We start from the raw sequence: 19,302 nt of genomic DNA on the forward strand, positions 1-19,302 counted from the left end.
TGCACAATTCATAGGCTTACTCTGATATAAGCCTTAATTATGGTATGATTCGTTTTTAATTAGTTGAAATAAGCTGATTTGAGCGGAAGTTTTGAAGAACATGCAAATCATGTCTGGTCTAAGAACCAATCAAAACGCTCCCCTCGCGCCACGTGATTGCGGAATTCCCCCAGTCGGGGCTTTCCAGGAGCAGTACAGCGAGCGATTCACAAAGTTGTCTGCTCGCGGTTTACTAAATATTTATTAAAGAAACTGGAACAGACTCGTTTGATGGATGGTGCATTTTGTTGACGTTTTCCAGGCATTTTTTTAGCAGTGGTTTACTAAAGTCGACGACTGATAGTAGCTGTACAAGAATAAGAAAACAAGGTAAGTTTGATAAGTGCTCATGTAACTTAACGTCAGTAAAAACGAAATTTTCATTATTACCGATCAGTTTTGTAACAAGTAATTTGGGTCTTTGATAGTAGAGAATGCTACTCCGCTTTCTTATTTAGAAATATGACTAAGATATACATCAAGATGATACTTGATAAGTTATATAACGTTAGATAAATCTACTTTGAGCTTGTTTTGAAAACAGATGTACAATATGATGTTCCCTCGCGTACATACAGTACCACTGCATATTAATAACCAAACCGTTAAATTGCTAACGAAAATGTGAGCAAAGTTCATTAATGCCAGTTCTCGATAGTGTACAAGTCTTGTCCCGTGTGTTTAGCTGCTGCACGCGCGTGTATGCGGGAAATTCCCGTCAAAAGTCAGTACTTTTTGGATCTGACTTACATGTGCAGGGGAATCACATCCCCATTGAACACCGTGTACTCACTCATCATTTCCATCATTTTCAATCTGACAGGAGCCCAGAGACGCTTCGGATGACCCTGCAGAGCACAGAATGGCTGGAGCACTAAGGTACAGTTTTATCTCACGCATCCTAATGAGCTGTACACCTGTGCAACCTTTCTTAAATTGGGCACCACTGACACTTAACGTTACAGAGTTTAGATGCCCGATAACGCTTTCCTGGTTGGCAGCTGTGCACACTTGTGAATAAATATACTCCAAAAGGTTTGGATGTGATTTACATGGAGCATCTAGACTTGCAATTAGTCTAATGTGCATACTAATACAAAAAAACGTAATTTAATACGTAAATAATTTTAGGGTTAACAATACAGTACAATGGTTTAATTCATTATTTTTGTTTATGGAAGATTTGAAAGTGGTAAAATCAGATTTATTGTGATTTTTCTACATCAAAAAAGTTTTTTTTCACTTTAAAAAGAAATGAAAAATTGTTAGTTTTTAAAAAAAACTTTATTATGTGTTGTCTGTGAGGCTAAGTTGCTTGATTTTAACCTTATTACTGAGAGCAGTCGGGTGTCAATAAAATTAAATATTCATCCAAAAATATATTTTGTGATTCTGTTGTAAGATATATATTTATTAATTATTATTATTATTATTGTTATTATTATAAATTTTTTATTAAATGCATTAACATACTGAAAGACATGTCACAAATAGATTTTGTTTTTGTTAGCATTTTTATTAAATTGGTTTATGTTAAAAAAAAATATATATATATATATTTTACAAATAATTTAGTGATTTTGCACTGTTGGATGTTGATGTGGCCTCCTGGCGGTCCCCAGGCCCCTGTTTGACATCCATTGTTTTAGACTGACAAACCCATTTTCACAGTGTCATTCTTTTGCATTTTCTTAATGAATCTTTTTGTCTATATTTGACGTTCTTTAGATGTAGGGGTTGTTTGGCTGAAGTGAAAATGTTGTCATTTCACAGAAGAAGCACAGGATGTGGTTGACATCCAGAAGAGTTTTACTCTTCTGTTTCAGTGACGTCAGGATTTGCATTTCACTCAAAGTGAGCCCTGACACCTCAGAAAGAAAATTCATAGTTTACTCTGCTAGTTGTCACATGGGTTTAAGAATATCTGCTTCTTTAGATCAATCTCAGTACAGCTCATCCTGAACAGCACAAAGCTTCCTCATTCCTGTCAGCGGCAGTTTAAGTAACTCTTGTGCAATCCCATCATCCAGCCAAACATAGCCAATAATAGTAATCATAACAATGCTATAAACAAAAAGGAACAGAACAATTTCTCCCCATGTATTAGTAGTTATATCATTTAGATATCTTAAGCTCCAATTCCTGAATTAATTTAGAGTGGAAGTGTTCGTGGGTTTTAAGATTTGGCTGCAAGGGTATGCCAACAGATGGGGGGCAATACCCATCTTTCAGGGCTGTTCTCATGGCATTAGTTTTGGCGGCACTATGGGGATATCTGACTAATTCAGTTACACAGACTCAGTAATACATTCTGAGTAAATTACACTTGGGTGGAATTTTTTTGTCTTCGTAGAATTTCAACAAAATTTTGTTTTTTAAAAAGGAAACATTATAGGAATTTAGTTTCAAAAGTACCTTAAAAAAAGAAAAAAAAAGGAAGGGAAGGAAATTCAAAAGCCTTTGGAAATTTAAGGGAATTCAGATATGAGCAAGCTTGATGTAAGAGTGTGAATTTTCTTGTACCTGCATTTCTCAGGATTTGACATCAGCGGCAGCAGTGAGCTGGTATTCTGGGGGCTTTCCTCTGTTTTTTTTCACTGCCTTACTTCCTGGAAGTAACGCAAGCAAGTCAGCCAGACAGAAAGAGGGAGGCAAAGTAGAAAAGAAAAAAATCCGGTGCGCATATCCTTGTTCTGACACTGAAAGTGAAACGGATTTGTGTGAGGTCTTTGTGTAAATCTGAGAGCCCTTTTCTCAGCATTGTGTTTGTCAGGTAGGCTAAGTGTACGCCTTCTTGTGTGTAGGTCAGAAGATTGCTGTGGGGGAAAAACTGGGGACATTAAATTCATCTGCTGGGGTTTACAGCGCAGTTGATGTTTTGAGCACCTTACCACTCGGGTTTTTTGGAGTTGTGCGTCTGTCTCTGTGTGAAACGGTCTCAGTAATAGCTTCTCTTTCTTCTACATTACAGGATGGATGAAACACATTTTAACATGAAGTTTAGCAATCCTGAGGTGAGCCACATGTTGTCAATATTACTGCTGTATCTTACATCAGATGTTTGATTTAGAGTGACGTATTATTAGTTATCACAACATCAAAATAATTTTTGGCTTGTTGGTAATGAGTTAGAATCTTGTAATTGGTGCATCCTTAATTTTCATACTCAGACACATTGTGATTTGAGCTAAAGGTTTGGGTTTAAACACCCATAAATATATACTTAATCTAAAAACACCAACTTTTTGTCCTTACAGTTCATGGTGGAGCTTCCATATCTGCACGAACCTTTTGAGGTCAAGCCTGAACCCTATGTGCCAGAGACAGGTAAGCTAAGGATGTCTGTGAAATGCACTTGATGTTTTTTTTTTCTTTATTTGTTGTTCGTTTACCTTTTGAAAATAAAGAATAAAGATTAACTATGTATGATCTGATCTTTATTTCAGTTCATGGGCCTTATCTACAGATTATTGAGGAGCCAAAGCAGGTACAAAAATCTTCACATGCTTGTTGTATTTGCTTCATTTCCACTGTATGTGACAAAGACTGACAAGTATTTCTGCATATATTCGTAATGTGCAAGCAATGTGGGATAATTCTAAAACATATTCACTGGAATTCCCCAAAAAACAGTGAGTAAGGTTTTACGTGAATAACACTGTATGTGTGCATTACAGAGAGGATTCAGATTTCGTTATGAATGTGAGGGCCCATCCCATGGTGGTCTGCCAGGGGCCTCCAGTGAGAGGAACAGAAGGACGTATCCCACAGTCAAGGTGGGTTAAGCCACATGTAAATATAGTGAAGTTTTTAATTTAAAAGTACGTTTATAAATGCACACTTTCTCACTCTACAGGTGTCAAACTACGTGGGTCACGCTCGCGTAGAGGTTCAGCTTGTGACGCACACAGACCCCCCACGTGTCCACGCACACAGCCTTGTGGGTCGCCACTGTACTGACAACGGAATATGCACCATTGATGTCGGGCCTAATGATCTCACAGCACAGTGAGTGAACACTATTACTGTGCACCATGCTCATATGATCTCTCTCTCTGTTTTTATGAGTAAAGTGGATTGCGTAAGGCATTGTGTGTGTGTATCATCATGTGACGCTTGTGGCTTTTGAGTGGTGTTTGTGTGTAGTTGCTCAACCTTAATTCATCCTCACATCTTCTATGTCTAGATTCAGTAATTTAGGCATCCTCCATGTCACTAAGAGAGGAGTGCATGAAGTATTAACGAAAAGACTGAAAGAAGAGAAGAGGAGGATAAAAGAGCCTGGATGTAAATTTACTGGTAAGTCTGTGATTTCACTCTTCAACTGGACATACAGTAACTCCTTACTGCTTACATCCTTGACATGCTTTCTCTCTCTTACTCTCATACAGATGCAGAGGAACAGGCTATTTTGCAAGAGGCCAAAGAACTGGGCAAAACCATGGACCTAAACATTGTGAGATTAAAGTTTACTGCGTATTTGCAGGACAGCAATGGGAGTTTCACAAGAGCCTTGAATCCAGTTGTCTCCAACCCTATCTATGATAGCAGTAAGTCCTGCCAAACAACAGATGCAAATTAACTTTTAATAAAGACCCCCAAAGTTGAGGGGTCATATCTACCAAAATAAATGAAAATATGTATACACTTTGATTAAAAAGAATATATATATATTATAAGAAATAATATAATAAGAAAATTAGATTTTACTCTTTACTCTTACTTTTTATGTGGTTTACATTAATAAAAGACCTGATAAGTTTGATTTTTTCCTTTTAAATTACGAATGTAATTAATTTAGCGCCTTTGATTTTATTTTACAATTTAGTTTTACTGTAAAATTGTTCTATAATTATAGAATTTTCTCTGTTTAAATGTAATTATCACTTTGTTTTGAAAGAAATTACTTTTATTCTGCAGGGCTGCATTAAATTGTTCAAAAGTTATTACTGAAAATGTAAAAATAAATGCTGTTCTTCTGAAGTTTCTAATTATTAAAGTATCCTCGTTTCCACAAAAATATTAAGCAGCACTTAAAAAAAAAAAAATGTATAGACTCAATCTTTTGAACGGCAGTGTAAATTAGAAAAGTGCGTGTTGTTATATAATCTTGTTATAACTAAAGTAAAATGTGCTGATCTTCGCCCAGAATCACCAAATGCTTCAAATCTGAAGATCTCCCGCATGGACAAAACCTCTGGATCAGTTCTGGGAGGAGAAGAGGTCTTTCTGCTCTGTGATAAAGTTCAAAAAGGTTGTTATGATTTTCAAATTTCAAAAAGGATTGACAGTCCTTCCCATCCTTTCAGCTCAAAGATGTTCATCTCCTTCTTTTCCAGATGATATTGACATTCGTTTTTATGAGGAGGAAGATGATGGAGGATGGGAGGCATTTGGAGACTTCTCCCCTACTGATGTCCACAAACAGGTTTGTGTTAAAGGGACACATGCATGAAACCGTTGACTACTCCAGATTTTGCCATCAGAGGCAGTTTAGCTTTTTACAGGAAATGTTTACTAGCTCTGTTTTTATTCCCATCAGTATGCGATCGTGTTTAAGACCCCACCATACCGCTGCACAGATATCACACGTCCTGTCACAGTCTTCCTGCAGCTCAAGAGGAAGAAGGGAGGCGACTGCAGCGAACCCAAACAGTTCACCTATATTCCTCACAATCAAGGTTAGTAGTGCTATATTAAATATATACTCCTTTAACTGAAATAAAGCATTTAAACCAACAGATTTAGAAAAACTGTTCTAACATACGTATGGGGACCGTTTATATCTCATGCAGTAGCTTAATTGTTCCACTTCCTTTTTGGCTTTATGTACATTATGTAGGTCTGTGGTTGGTTTCAGCAGTCATTAAGAAATCATTCAGAAACAATTCTTACGATCAGTGTTATTATCAAAAGTTGTGCTGTTTAATATCGGGTTTAAAACCCGTCAGAATATTTATGAGAGAAAGTTCAGAAGAACTGTTTATTTTAAATAAAATAGAAACATTTCCATAGCATTGTAAATGTCTTGCTGAAATTTTTGGATCAATTTAAACCACCGTTGCAAACGGCTTTGAACATATGAATACTTTTTTTTTTAAACGTACAAACCCCAAACAGTAGTTTTGATCCTGACGTTGGCTCCTGTTTCCCCACAGACAAAGAAGAGGTTCAGAGGAAGAGGATGAAGGTACTTCATCAGTCCTACGATCACTGGCGGGGAGGAGGAGCAGGGGCCTATGGGGGTCCTGGATCTGGAACAGGAGGAGGAGGAGGAGGAATGGGAGGAGGTATAGCATATTATATTCCTAAACTCAGAGGCTTCTTGTGTAGATTGCCAGTTCAGTTATTCAGGTGTACACTAGAACGTTCATACATGTAACAGTCAATTTCACCCGTAGGTTTTCCATTTAATCCTCCGATGGATGGTTCAGGGTTTTACATTGGTGGATGCGGTGGATTTAGCGGCGGGGCACAGATGTCAGGCTCCACACCACAGGCTGAAGGATCTCCGAATCAGTCGACAAACACACAAACTCAGTCTGGCTCTCAAATGCAACAGCAGCTCTTTCAGATTGGTGAGTAGAGTTATGCCAGCAATACTCAAGAGATTCAAGATTTTAGGTGCATATGCGCTCAGTGATGTTTGTTTCCTTCCTGTATTGTTTCCAGCCACAGCTCTGCAGAGTCGTGCCTCTTTGATGGCAAAGTGCTCTGCTCGTGCTTTGTTACAGTACTGCAGCACTGGGGATGTGCGCCCCCTGCTGGCTCTGCAAAGACATCTGTGTGGAGTGCAGGACGAGAACGGAGACACGTATGTCCTTTCACATCTCTGTCTTAAACGCCAACTATACTAAAGTATATTTAGCATAGCTAATATTTTTTAGCTACTTTGGATTAATTTATCTGCTTAATGAATAAATGCAAATAACACGTTTTTAATACATTTAACAATGGTACACAGTTACAATAGTGTTCAATGAAGAGGGGGAATAAGTAACACAATTGTGATCAGAAATGTTTTATTTTAATCTGTATTATTCTCCCATAGTCCTTTGCACTTGGCCATTATCCATCAGCAACCTGTTGTGGTACAACAGCTCATTCAGGCCCTGAACAACACTCCACAGCAGAAGTTCATCAACAAGCTCAACCACCTCAATCAAGTAATTTAACACATTTACGCTCTTTTTAAACTCCCTGTTGAAATCCAAGAGATTTTAATGTTGTTATTATTTAAGAATTTATATTTCATTTAGTTTTGCTATTAATGTCACCTAAATATTTCTTGTGGTTTCACTTAAAGTTCATCTTTCTTTTCTTCTCCAGGCTCCATTGCATCTGGCTGTGATCACAAAGCAGGCCAGGTTAGTTGAGATGCTGATGAAAACGGGTGCAGACCCGAGCCTGCTGGACCAGGAGGGCCGGACAGCGCTTCACTTGGCCGCTCACACCGGTGACGAGGCCGTGCTACGAGTGATCCTGGGTCTGCTGGGAGAGCGTCATGCCCATTTAATAAACTCTGCTGACTTCTCAGGTGAGACATACACATAGGTATCGTCTCTCAGTCTTCACTGAAATGGCGTTTTAAGGTTGCATCACATGTGAACATTTATTCCCCCTCTTTCGTAGGTCAATATCCAGTCCATCTCGCAGTAAAGAAAGACGGAGAGCACTGTCTTCGATTGTTGGTGGGGGCAGGAGCAAAGATTAACATGCCCGAGCAGAAAAGCGGCTGCACAGCACTACACCTGGCAGTGAGGGACAACTTTTTAAAACTGGCCTGTTATCTCATTACAGAGGTAAAGGACCGATGGAGTGCTAGCTCTTCTGTGTTCGTAGTTTCGGTTTAGTTCAGTAAATACTTGTTACATCACTATTAGGGGTTCACTATATAGGAAATCTGAGACTGATACAGATCCCCCACATTATTGTTCAAAGGTTTGACTTCTATTAATTTGATGACATAATAAATTAAAACAGTAATATTGTAAATAAACATACTATTTAAAATAATTATTTTTACATAAATTTTTTTCAGGATTCTTTGATTAATAAAATGGTTAAAATAATGGCGTTTTCACTTTTGAGAAATTTAATGCGTCCTTGCTGAATAAAAGTATGCATTTCTGAATAGGTCTGCTTTCATTCTTGAATATCACTGTGATGAAATACTGCGGCGGTTTCACCCTGATTCAACACTTTTTAAGCATACAGCCACAACAAAGTTTTATGTTTGTTTGTGGTTTCTTTTCCAGCTGCAGGCTGACGTGAATGCGTGTACCTACGGGGGCAACAGTCCTCTTCACCTTGCTGCCAGTCAGGGCTCTCCACCTCTCTGCTCCATGCTGATAGCTGCAGGTAACTGAGAAACCTTCTTTCCTACAAATATGAGTTAAAAGGCCTAGAAAGCACAATGAAATGTCATTAAGAAACATGGTGAAGATGAACAGTTTCTGTATAGCGTGTGGTTTTTAGTAAGGTCTTTTCATAATGTATGAGATTCATAAATTACGTTTGCTTAATTATCTTTGTCTTCTTTTTTAGGTGCTGATAAACGCATGGAGAACGACGAGCCTCTTTTTTTCCAGAGCTCGTCCTCCTCAGATGAAGATGACGAGAGCGAGAAGAATGAAGTCGACAGGCAGCTTCCAGATCTCATGGTTCAGCAAGTTCACTGCATGTCGATATCATCTGAAAGAGGAACATTTAACCCACGCAAGAGACCTGCAGCGGGACACACACCATTTGACCTGGCCAAATGCCAAAAGGTTTGAGCTTTTCATCTGTACAATGCTTGTATAACCTGTGAACATTTGAAGGTGGATGAATAAATGCATGCAATAGATTTCATCTATTAATCTCTGCCTCAGGTTAGAGATCTTTTAGATGGCAGGAAAGGACCCAAGTCCAGTTCTCTCGCCCCCAAGAGGACCAAAATAACCACCGAGGAAGGTAATAAGATTTAGATGCATGCTTTACAGTATGTTCTCAGAAACCCATGCTTCTAGTGTAAGAAACCCATGCTTCTGTATTCGTCCTCCTACAGTGAACCAAGGTTTGGACAGTGAGGTGCTCACCAAACTGTGTAGTATTCTCATTGAAGACCATGTACCCTGGAGAGAGCTGGCGGAAAAACTGGGCATGCTCACACTCACTCACCTGTACCAGGAGAGTGGCTCACCCTGCCAGAAGCTTCTCGAGAACTACCAGGTAAGAGATGGACGTTATTCTCATGAATTGGTAAATTCTGTTTTATGTTAAATAGGCATTGGCAAGTTGCTGTTTGGAACAGCACTCTAGCATACTGATGACTTTATCTCCAGTATAAAGAATGTGGCATGTTATGCAAATTATCTATATGCATGGATTACTTGGATGATCATTTTATTTGCCAAAATGTGCAATGCACACAGTATAGCTCCTTGTTGTACCCCACAATCACTGCAATTGATATAACTTTTGTTTTTTAAATAAACAAAATTTAAACAATGACCAAACTTATCTTATATACGATGCCTTACCTAAAAACACTAGCTTTATAATAATTTATGTTTATATCATATTCATAAATAAAAAATAAAGCCAAACTAAGCTGCTACTGCTACTATACAGGTCCTTCTCAAAAAATTTGCATATTGTGAAAAAGTTCATTATTTTCCATAATGTAATGATAAAATTTTTATATATATTCATATATTTTAGATTCAATGCAATGAAATATTTCAGGTCTTTATTGTTTTAATACTGATGATTTTGGCATACAGCTCATGAAATCCCAAAATTCCGATCTCAAAAAATTTGCATATCATGAAAAGGTTCTCTAAATGAGCTATTAACCAAATCATCTGAATCAACTAATTAACTCTAAACACCATGTTCAGTTGAGTGGTGGTCCTGTGGACGGCCTGGTGGAGGCGCTGCAGTCTCTGGGTGTGAGTGAAGGAGTGAGACTGCTGAGAGACAGCCAACCCAGAGAGGACAAGCAGAGCACAGGTACAGGTTCACACACAGACAGAGAAACGAAAGCTTTCATCAGTAGAATGTGAATAAAACATCTTTCCTTTCCAGATTCTAAAGAGGACAGCGGCTTTGGGAGTCAGTCCATTGAAGAGGAGATGGGAAATCCTGCAGTGGCCAATCACTGATTATCAGGATCTAATCTTTGAGGACAACTTGGCACTTTATTTGACTGGTTTTTTCAGGTGCGAACTGGTGGACTGTTCATCATCTCAATAAAGTGAAAATACGGCACTGCACAGGATGAACTGAAACGGATCATTTGGAGGTCAAAAGCCCTGGCTGGTATTACATAACAGAAATACAACATGACAGAAATCAGTTGCTTTAAGACACTCAAATCTCCGTAGTCTTAGTGCAGTACTTTTATCTAAGCAACCCCTCAATTACTGAGATTTTACAGCTATTTAACAGTAATGCAACTGTCATTCCACAATCTCAGCTGTAATCTTGGAATATTTCTGCAGAATGCTCTGATATGAATGTTTCTTGCAAGCTCTGTTTTGATTTATATGCAACCTTAGGAAAATGCAAAGATGTGATGCAATTTTTAAATCACATTGGTTGTTTTTCTGATACATCTCTCTAATACTGTTTATTTATGTGTATGTTTGGTTGCAATTATACACTTGTTCAGAGTAAATATGTTTGTGTTTTAATAAAGGTATTTCATTATCCTGTGTCTTATACTGTATGTTGACTGAATATAGTAATAATAATAAATCTGCATATTAGAATGATTTCAGAAGGTTTTTGTGATGTAGCTTTGCCATCACAGGAATAGATTTTATTTTGATATATAGATATAATGAATGAGTTTGTAACAGTATTTCACAATAGTACTGTTTTTACTCCAACTGCAACCTTGAGAGAGACAACATGCAAGAAAAATAATATAATCAAGACTGTATTTCCAAAAACCTACATTTTTATAATTAAATCTGAAATGAAACCGTCATCCTTTCAAAACAGATTTATTTTGCCTATGCCTTCAAAACATTACAAACATTATAGCATTTTTTTACTGAGAGGCTGTAACATAATATTAACATCATATATACAGCTAGAATGGATAACACACCAAACACAAAAACTAAGTCATAAGAAATAAGTTACATTTACAGCAAAATCTTTGGGTGACACCAAACTACTTGTAGTGGTCGAGTGCTCCCTATAGAAAACTTGGATATAAATTTTTAGTCCATATGCTTCAGTCATAAACAAATACTCAATAAATGTTCAAAATATATAAATAACTCTTCATTAAATATGCCTATTATTCATAGTGCAGTGAAGCGAGACACTATTGAAGTGCCATTTGATGGAATTAGGGTCCCATATCATGTCAAAATATATTTGTGTGTGTGTGTGTGTCCTAAATGTCTGAATTCGATCTATATGCTGGCAGTGTTAACAGTCAGTTTAGATCTTCATGACCTGGATTCGCATTGATTAGTGTGTTGTTTTACAATTTCTTGGATTCGGAGATCAGTAGGACAGTTCATGAGGTTATGATAAGCAGCACAGAAGCTTACCTTCACTCTCCTATAAAGCAATATCTTTCATACAAGTTCAATTGAACATAAGAACACACCAGTTCGTAAACGTCTAGAATTATTTCCGACCAAATGACACTCCCTTGAGCAGGTCTCTCAGTGCAGTTGAGGTATTAGATGTGGTTAATCTGAACAGACCAGCTTTTAGTGCCTCCTGTTTCACCACAGCACTGAATGGATCATACATTTGAAAATGAGTGCCTGAGAAATCAGTGGCTCGGTCATACATCATTCTCAAGCTCAATACGTATTTTAAATACACATTACACTACATAATATGATGGGGTCGATTATTGAGATTGATTTTAACATCCGTTTCACATGGTGATCGGTCAATGTGCACAGAGTAAAGTCCTTCAGATATTCAGCATGTAAAGTAATCCCTTGTGAAAAAGAAGTGCACTTCAGCATACTTTTAAAAAGAGTACTTATTGGACAGCTAATTGCATGTTTGTTTGTTTTCTGCAATCAAATGATAATGTATTATAGTTTAAATGCAATATTATATTAAATACGGTTAATTGCATTTCATGTAGGACTTAGTATATCCTTATCTGTAGTTTCATACTAACTTCAAATATACCTTTAAAATATAGTTTATACTGCTGAAACTTGTATTTCACATATTTAAAACATCTTTCTAATTACACATTTGTAATAAAGTTGCAATTTAATACATTTAAAATATAATTTTCTTAAATGTAATATCAGTTAAAAACCACAGAATTTGAATCAAGTACTTTACAATGTTAGCCAACACATCAAAATACGTGTACTACTTTAAAACACAACAAAAGATTAAAACAATGATTTAAATGTACTTTAAAGTAACTGACTACATCTGACACAGACAGTCAAAAAATAAAATAAAAAGTGTACTCTAAGTACACATAAGTGGCCTTAATTTCATTAATATTACATTATCCTCAAGTACAGTATCTTAAAAATACACTTTTAAGATTTGAAGTACACTACAAGTGCACATTCATACACTATGATTAACCACACTTATTTTTCACAAGGTCATTATCACTAGTCCGCTGTCATGGTATAAAGAGAAATAATGCATTCATATTCTTAGTAATTGTACCAAATGAGGAACTGATTGTCTTCAAACATCTTAGGCATGCTTTGAGACGTGCTTTAAGAAGGTTTAAAGGACTATACAGAGTAGACTAAGTTCTTGAACTTCCCATAAAGAGTTAAAGCGCTTGATCGACCTCAAATGATGAAATTATCTAAAAAGCAAAATCTACAATGCTTTAAATATATAAAGTGAACAGCACTTGTTCACACAATAAAGAGGCTGACTTCTCATTATGCTGTCACTCCCAGGGCCACCAAGTTTGCACTTCAGCTTGTTCAAATGAAAAGCCACGAGTGTTTAAACTGACGATCAACAAGCATAGTACACAGATTTGTGGCGAGAACACAGACTGACAGAAATAAGACGATGTGAGGCTGGTGCTCCTTCTCATCTGCCCACTGGCAGATTTGGGTTTGCGGTTACTGGCCAGAAAAGCATGCTTTCCCAGCGGTCACACGTGGGGCTCAGCAACCCCAACCACAGTTTCGTGATCATGACGACTTGAGAACAGCCATCAATGTAATCTGCAGCCGTCCTGGTAGCTCTCTATACTCAGCTCCTGAATGGAGAAAAACAAGCTCTTCTGCTTGGGTTCTCTCACTGTTTGACAGCCTGTCTGCAGCTGTGTCTCTGACCGTCTGAGCGTCTGGTCCTCTTGCTGCTGCCGCTGCTCCTGCTCGACTCTTTGGTGCTGCTGGCATGGCTGTTGTCTTGGGGTAACGTGGGGCTGGAGTGGGCCCTCTGCAGGCCGCCGTCGTCAAACAAACGGGCCTCGAACGTCTCCAGGTCAGTTTCTCCTATGCGGATCTTAGCTCTTAGCAGCATTGCATATGTTCCGTAACGTGTTTTCTGTGAGATACGAATTAGGAAGACGTATAAACGCAGTGAGGAGTGAAGGAAGGAATAGTATATTGAAAACTGTTTTACCTCAAAATCTAGATACTCTTCCCTTTGCTTGTGCTCTTCTTGTTCTCTGCTTTTGGGCTTGCGGTCTTGGGGCGTAGAGCGCAGTTCCTGGAGCTCAGCAGAAATGGCGCGAAACCGTGTCTCGTGAGACTTAAGCTGCTCCTCCTAGAATCGTAATAAAGAAAAAAAAAAGATTTTTATTTTAATTTGTTAAAGTCAATAAATATATTGTTAAAATGCCGTCGGTTTAGATCTAGCAAAAAAGCCTCAATTGAGAATGAGAGTTTTTTTTTTGTTAATTTGTAATTTCCTAAAATGTCACTAAACATATTGTTGAAAAGGGAAAATAATTATGAATAATTATAATTAAAGCTGCTTTGTAAAATATAAATATTTGAAAAACTTTTGTCTCGGCCTATCAAATGTTAGTCTTAAAGCAGTCCTATTTCTGTCATGTTGTCTTACTGTGGTGAACCAATGTGCAAAATGCAAAAAAAAAAAAAAAAAGATTTATTATTATGAATTTATGAAGTCATGCTATTTGTAAAAAAAAATGTAATCTTGAAAAATGTATTTTAAAATGTTTAATTCACATGTATGGGCCTACATGTTTTAAATTGTGTTAACACTTTAGTATAGGGACCATTTCTCACTATTAACTAGTTGCTTTTTAGCATGCTTATTATTAACATATTGGCTGTTTTTTTGTACTTATATGTTCTCCATGACTATATTCTACATCCCTAATCCTGTCCAATACCTTAATTTAACAACTACCTTTAACTATAACTACTTATAACTAACTATTAATAAGCAGCAACTTAGGAGTTTATTGATTCAAACGTCATAGTGAAAAGTATTGGTCACCTGAGAGAGCTTGGTGTTTGAGCCTGGCAGAAGAGGGCGGCTGAACTTCTTTTGGGAGCCAATGGCAGCTGGGAAGGGAGGAGCAGAGAACATGGCTGCCACCGTGTTGATGCGGGTTATCCAGGACTGCATTTGCTCTGCGTTGCTGGTGGAGAAATGCAAGCACAGGTCAACCAGAGGGCAGCAAGATAAGAGAATTCAGTAGAATATTCTCTGCTGAAAGAAACTGTGCATTTTTGTGCTTCATACAACTAACACAGCCTTAAAAACTGAGCAATTAGCAGGCAGCTGTTAGCAGGAGAGATGGAGTGGAACAGATGGAGCAGAATGAGAAGGAGAGAGTTTTAGTATGTGTATCTGGGACAGACGGAATAGCTGAGAAGGATCCATCCTCTTGGGGGATACACATTGAGTCATTCATCTGAGATGAGAAGGTTTTGACAAGGGCGTTACCAGCGCTGCATGTAATCAACAACCAGGTGTGTGTGAGTCTGAAAGAACATCATTGTGTTGTTTTGTGCTGTGCTGACAAACCAACATGAGCTGTCCACAAGCCTTCTGCTGAATAATTCTTGTCCTCACTTATAAAAATTACAAAGTGTCCAAGTTATGCAAAAGTTATGCAGAAAGTTCTATAAAAGGCTAAAAACTGATTTAATTGCCTTTCACTTATGCACTACAGTTGAAATGTTTAAGGTCTGTATAATATTTTATGTTTTCGAAGAAGTCTCTTATGTCACCCTGGCTTCATTTATTTGATCAGAAACCTAAAAACAGTAATAATGTGATTTTTTTTATTTTGTTGTTGTAATATTTAATAATGTATATTTTATACTGTGATGACAATGCTGGATTATGGCATTACAATAGGCTACTGTGAATTGGAGAAAGGGGTTAAAAATGCTTAATTTTCTAAAAACGATCAAAATGCAAACAAACATATTGGTACTAAAAAAAGCTTAAAGGTATACAATTCTGTTTCTGATATTGAAGGGAATCACTCTTATAGTATGGATAAGACAACAAGACTTACGGGGCCTGGAAAAGAAAGACCCTCCAGTCAGCAGTGCGAAGGTAAAACACGTCGGGTCGTTTGCTGTAGTCTGCTGCCCGCATGGCTAAAGAATGATGGACTGATACTGCATTCTTCAAGTCCTCATCAGACAGCTGCTTATCCGGACGATATTCATCCTGCAGACCAATCGCAAAGAGTTAATAACTGTACAGCAACCACAAGAAAAAAAAATAATGACTGAAATGTACCTTTTGAAGGTAAAGAATCAGTCCTTTTAGGATGGCATAAAATGTCTTCCATCCTCTTTTACCTCGTGGAGCTAAAAGAACAACATTTTTAAACAAACAGTGAAATATTCTATATCTAGGTGGTTACTTTTTATTAAAAATAATGTACACTAAAATAATCATAATACTAATTCTGTCCTAGAAAAAAAATCATAATATATATATATATATATATATATATATATATATATATATATATATATATATATATATATATATATATATATATATATATATATATATATATATATATATATATAAATAAATAAAATGTTAAAGCATGATACATTTACTCAATTAGCAAAACTAGAAAATATTAAACTTGTTTAAGGAGAATTAAATTTTTCTTACTCTATTGACAAATATCTTATTTTAAGATTTATGATTAAAACAAAAAAAGGAAAAAAGACTATAATGAATTGCATCTTAGTTGCAAGTAGTTAGTTGTTTTGAGATATTTAGATCTTTGACATTTTGACTGGAAAACGAAACAAGAATACACTTCTGTTTTGTAGTCTGAATAATTGTAGTTTGAATGACATTTAAAAACATTACTAGATCAAACAAAAGGCTGCATCTGAGGAATGGCTTACTTCTCTTGCCATCAGAGTCAGCGTGAACTTTCCGCACGAGAAAGCCGTTCATGTAGACCTGAGCGCTGGACTGCTGTGCAACACTGACGAGGGGGTTTCCACCGCTGCTGACCCGCTTCATAGTGTGAGATGTGGAGTCTTTCCTGCCGTCCAGCTCAGAGAAAGACTTCCGCAGTTCCTCCTCATCGCTGCAGAATACACAAACAAGAGCTTTATTAAGAGCTTCTCACCTTTACCCAAAATCCCCCCTGACTTTCAACATTTAGCTTCAATTGCTGTTTCAGCTTTTGACTTGAAACACACAGACACATACAGGTAGTGATTCAGGGAGCGAGGAAGCATAAAGCACCATCCAACCTCAATTAAAAGCATTTTTATTGTGCATTTAGGGTCACTGACAAGGACTGAAAAACTGCATCTTTATTGCCTATTGCTTGGCACAGTTGTATTTGATCTAGAGTCCAGATATCCAGTGAGAGCAGTGCAGGGGGTGCAGTCAGACACCCTAGAGAGCCCCTGAGGTCTGGACCGCTAAACATTCCTCTCTAACTGCTACGGAGTACAGCACATAGCCTTTGCCTTCACATGATAATGCTCTCATCTGTTGCTTAGTAACTGCTGGCCTCCACACTAGTAACCAAGAGAACCAGCTCAGAAGATGGAGCACCATGGGAGAGAGAGAGAGAGAGAGAGAGAGAGAGAGAGGAGCCACATAAAAGTGGTGACTGACGTGCATTGATTCATACAGTGAATGATGGTCTTTAGCTGCGATTCACACAATGCCAAATAAATGAAAGTGCAATGAAGTGAATCAAACTCAGAAATGGAGGGAGTGTGAAACAGAGAGACAAAAAGGGTGGAGGGACACTAGGATGGATGAGGATCAAAGACCTGCTGCTGAATGAAAGAGAATAAAACTATCACTCCTGCTTTTCTCCTTCACACATAAACAAGGGTACCGCAAAACCCCTAAAGGAGCGAATGCAGTGCACATGAGAGTTAGTATGTGTGTGAGACAGACAAAGAGAGAGGGCTGTGTTTAAGTCTGCATATTAGCCAGTCAAAGATTTCAACCTGTAATTATGGAGTCAACTTGAGGTAACCATGGCAACAAAATCTGGAAAGCCGAACGAAAAGGGCTTAGAGCATCGTACGGCTCTGGCCAGGTCATAAACACACACCTACAGTAAATACACTCTTTAATAAAAAAAGATTCCAAAAGTTGTTTTTTTTTTTTTTTTTTTTTTTTGCGATGCTACAGAGGAACCATCTTTGGTTCTCCAAAGAACCTTTCAGTGAACAGTTCTTAAAAGAACATTTTGAGAACCTTTTCCACCATAAAGAACCTTTAGTGCAACGAGAAGGCTCCATGGACGCTATCTAAGGCAATAAAGAAGCTATATATTTGTAAGAGTGTATGGTTCAGTATAGAACCTTAAAGGGTTTAGTCTTCATATTTGGATCCCCTAAAATATTCCTTAATTGGGACTTAATCGTAAGAGCTCCACTGGATTGTTTTTAGCCTGAAGAAAAGGTTCTTATAAAAACAGAGTTCCAAAGATTTTAATGTTTTATGGATTCAGTTTTCTTTATTTCCATATTTGTGATATCTGGATTAAACCGTTTGTATAAATAGAAACGTTGTCACTAGAAGAAACTAAGAAAACAATGTCAAAAAATTAATAGAAGATTCAATAAATAATAATAAAAAAAATACATTTAATAGATCAAAAAGAATATCTTTTTTATCTTTAATGTCAAATATATATATATATTTACAGAACCTTTCTGAGTAAAGAGTTTTCTGGATTCAAGTAAAGAACCAATAAAAAAAACTTTATTTCTCCTAAAAGAGCACCTAATAAGCACATCTCACTGAAGAAATTAAATCCTTTCCATCTAAGGGATTCTATATTAAGCTTAGGCCATTTTAAATCAATAACACTTCTAGAGGCATTGAATTCTTTTCAAATGTTTTGGATGACACTGAATGAGGAGGATGCTGCTCTTGAATCTGATGTAGTGAAAACATTAGACTTACATTGTCCACTGCAGCTTTTCATTTTTGATGGAGTTGTAGAGAGCCTGTTAAAAGAGGAACACAACAGCATTAAAGCACAACCCCATCAACAGTTTTGCCCTTTTGGTGTATACATGTGCGCGCTCAAACATCCCACTGACATGTTTAAAAATAGCAACTGAAAGTTAACAATAACCATGAACCAGAAACAGGTTGCAGACAACACTTCTCATCATGGAAAAAAAAAAAATCAACCCAACCATCATTAGAAGCAGAAGGGAAAAAAAAAGAAGAAATACATTTCCATGGGCAGATCCTGCAGTTAACAAGTGTTACCTTTTGCTTTTTCTTCCGGGTTTGTGGGTGATTTTGACCATCCTGAACCTTGCCGAGCAGATCAGGGAAGGCCAGGGGCTTTAGGGAACGCGAGCGAGGTGCTTTGGTGTAACGGAACGGGTCCATCACGCTGAAGTCCCGTCCACATCGCACCGAGCACAGGGAGCGAGAGCGGAGACGACCAGTGGAGTGAATACTGTTTACACCAATCATGATTTTTCTAGATACAGAATCCACAGATGAGAAAATGAAGGCTTTAAAATCAAGCAGTGCTAAATTCAAGTTGACAGATTCATATGATGTTTTTTTTTTCTTCCAAGAATAGAATCCAGAGTGGCAAGTAGAAATGAGTTCAAAGAGCACGTCAAATGACACAGTGGCAAACTCAGAAGTCTTTGGCAGTGGCAGTGATCTCTTTGGGAGATCCTTGAAGGTGTCACATGGGCATCAGGCTTCCCGTAATAATTCCAACTCTTGTATTATGGATCCATTCCTATTCATTATGCATGTATAAAGATCGCCCATGCCAATGTAAATCCATCAGAGCCAATTGGCATCAAACCTTCTGCTTTGATC

At 37.4% G+C, this 19,302-nt stretch overlaps 2 protein-coding genes across 3 annotated transcripts in view; one reads left to right on the forward strand and one right to left on the reverse strand.

Moving 5' to 3' along the window:
- The first annotated feature begins 176 nt into the window (after nucleotides 1–176).
- On the forward strand, nucleotides 177–10,741 carry nfkb2 (nuclear factor of kappa light polypeptide gene enhancer in B-cells 2 (p49/p100)). 2 transcript variants are annotated; one of them, XM_026224642.1, is made up of 24 exons: nucleotides 177–369; nucleotides 863–918; nucleotides 3,011–3,053; nucleotides 3,297–3,366; nucleotides 3,486–3,526; nucleotides 3,717–3,815; nucleotides 3,896–4,047; nucleotides 4,226–4,338; nucleotides 4,431–4,589; nucleotides 5,189–5,293; nucleotides 5,379–5,467; nucleotides 5,582–5,720; nucleotides 6,198–6,329; nucleotides 6,441–6,617; nucleotides 6,712–6,853; nucleotides 7,091–7,205; nucleotides 7,369–7,576; nucleotides 7,672–7,841; nucleotides 8,298–8,400; nucleotides 8,587–8,810; nucleotides 8,913–8,994; nucleotides 9,089–9,252; nucleotides 9,924–10,035; nucleotides 10,111–10,741. In XM_026224642.1, exons 2-24 carry the CDS (start codon nucleotides 902–904, stop codon nucleotides 10,185–10,187), a joined length of 2,733 nt encoding a protein of 910 aa, XP_026080427.1. In that variant the 5' UTR covers nucleotides 177–369; nucleotides 863–901; the 3' UTR covers nucleotides 10,188–10,741. The 2 variants fall into 2 exon arrangements, with proteins under 2 accessions (XP_026080427.1, XP_026080429.1); XM_026224644.1 differs by lacking the exons at nucleotides 177–369; nucleotides 863–918 and adding an exon at nucleotides 2,538–2,812.
- Nucleotides 10,742–11,017: 276 nt separating this feature from the next.
- The window catches only part of psda (pleckstrin and Sec7 domain containing a), a 30,220-nt gene continuing 21,935 nt past the window's right edge, over nucleotides 11,018–19,302 (reverse strand). The window contains exons 11-17 of the mRNA XM_026224641.1: nucleotides 18,412–18,455; nucleotides 16,371–16,558; nucleotides 15,739–15,809; nucleotides 15,509–15,666; nucleotides 14,476–14,620; nucleotides 13,630–13,773; nucleotides 11,018–13,551 (exon numbers count right to left, since the gene is read on the reverse strand). Of these exons, the coding sequence (XP_026080426.1) occupies nucleotides 13,300–13,551; nucleotides 13,630–13,773; nucleotides 14,476–14,620; nucleotides 15,509–15,666; nucleotides 15,739–15,809; nucleotides 16,371–16,558; nucleotides 18,412–18,455 (1,002 nt within the window). The 3' untranslated portion in view covers nucleotides 11,018–13,299. The remainder of the gene's footprint in view (nucleotides 13,552–13,629; nucleotides 13,774–14,475; nucleotides 14,621–15,508; nucleotides 15,667–15,738; nucleotides 15,810–16,370; nucleotides 16,559–18,411; nucleotides 18,456–19,302) is intronic.

Source organism: Carassius auratus, chromosome 38 (assembly GCF_003368295.1).
Source record: "Carassius auratus strain Wakin chromosome 38, ASM336829v1, whole genome shotgun sequence".
In the NCBI taxonomy this organism is placed as follows: Eukaryota; Metazoa; Chordata; class Actinopteri; order Cypriniformes; family Cyprinidae; genus Carassius; species Carassius auratus.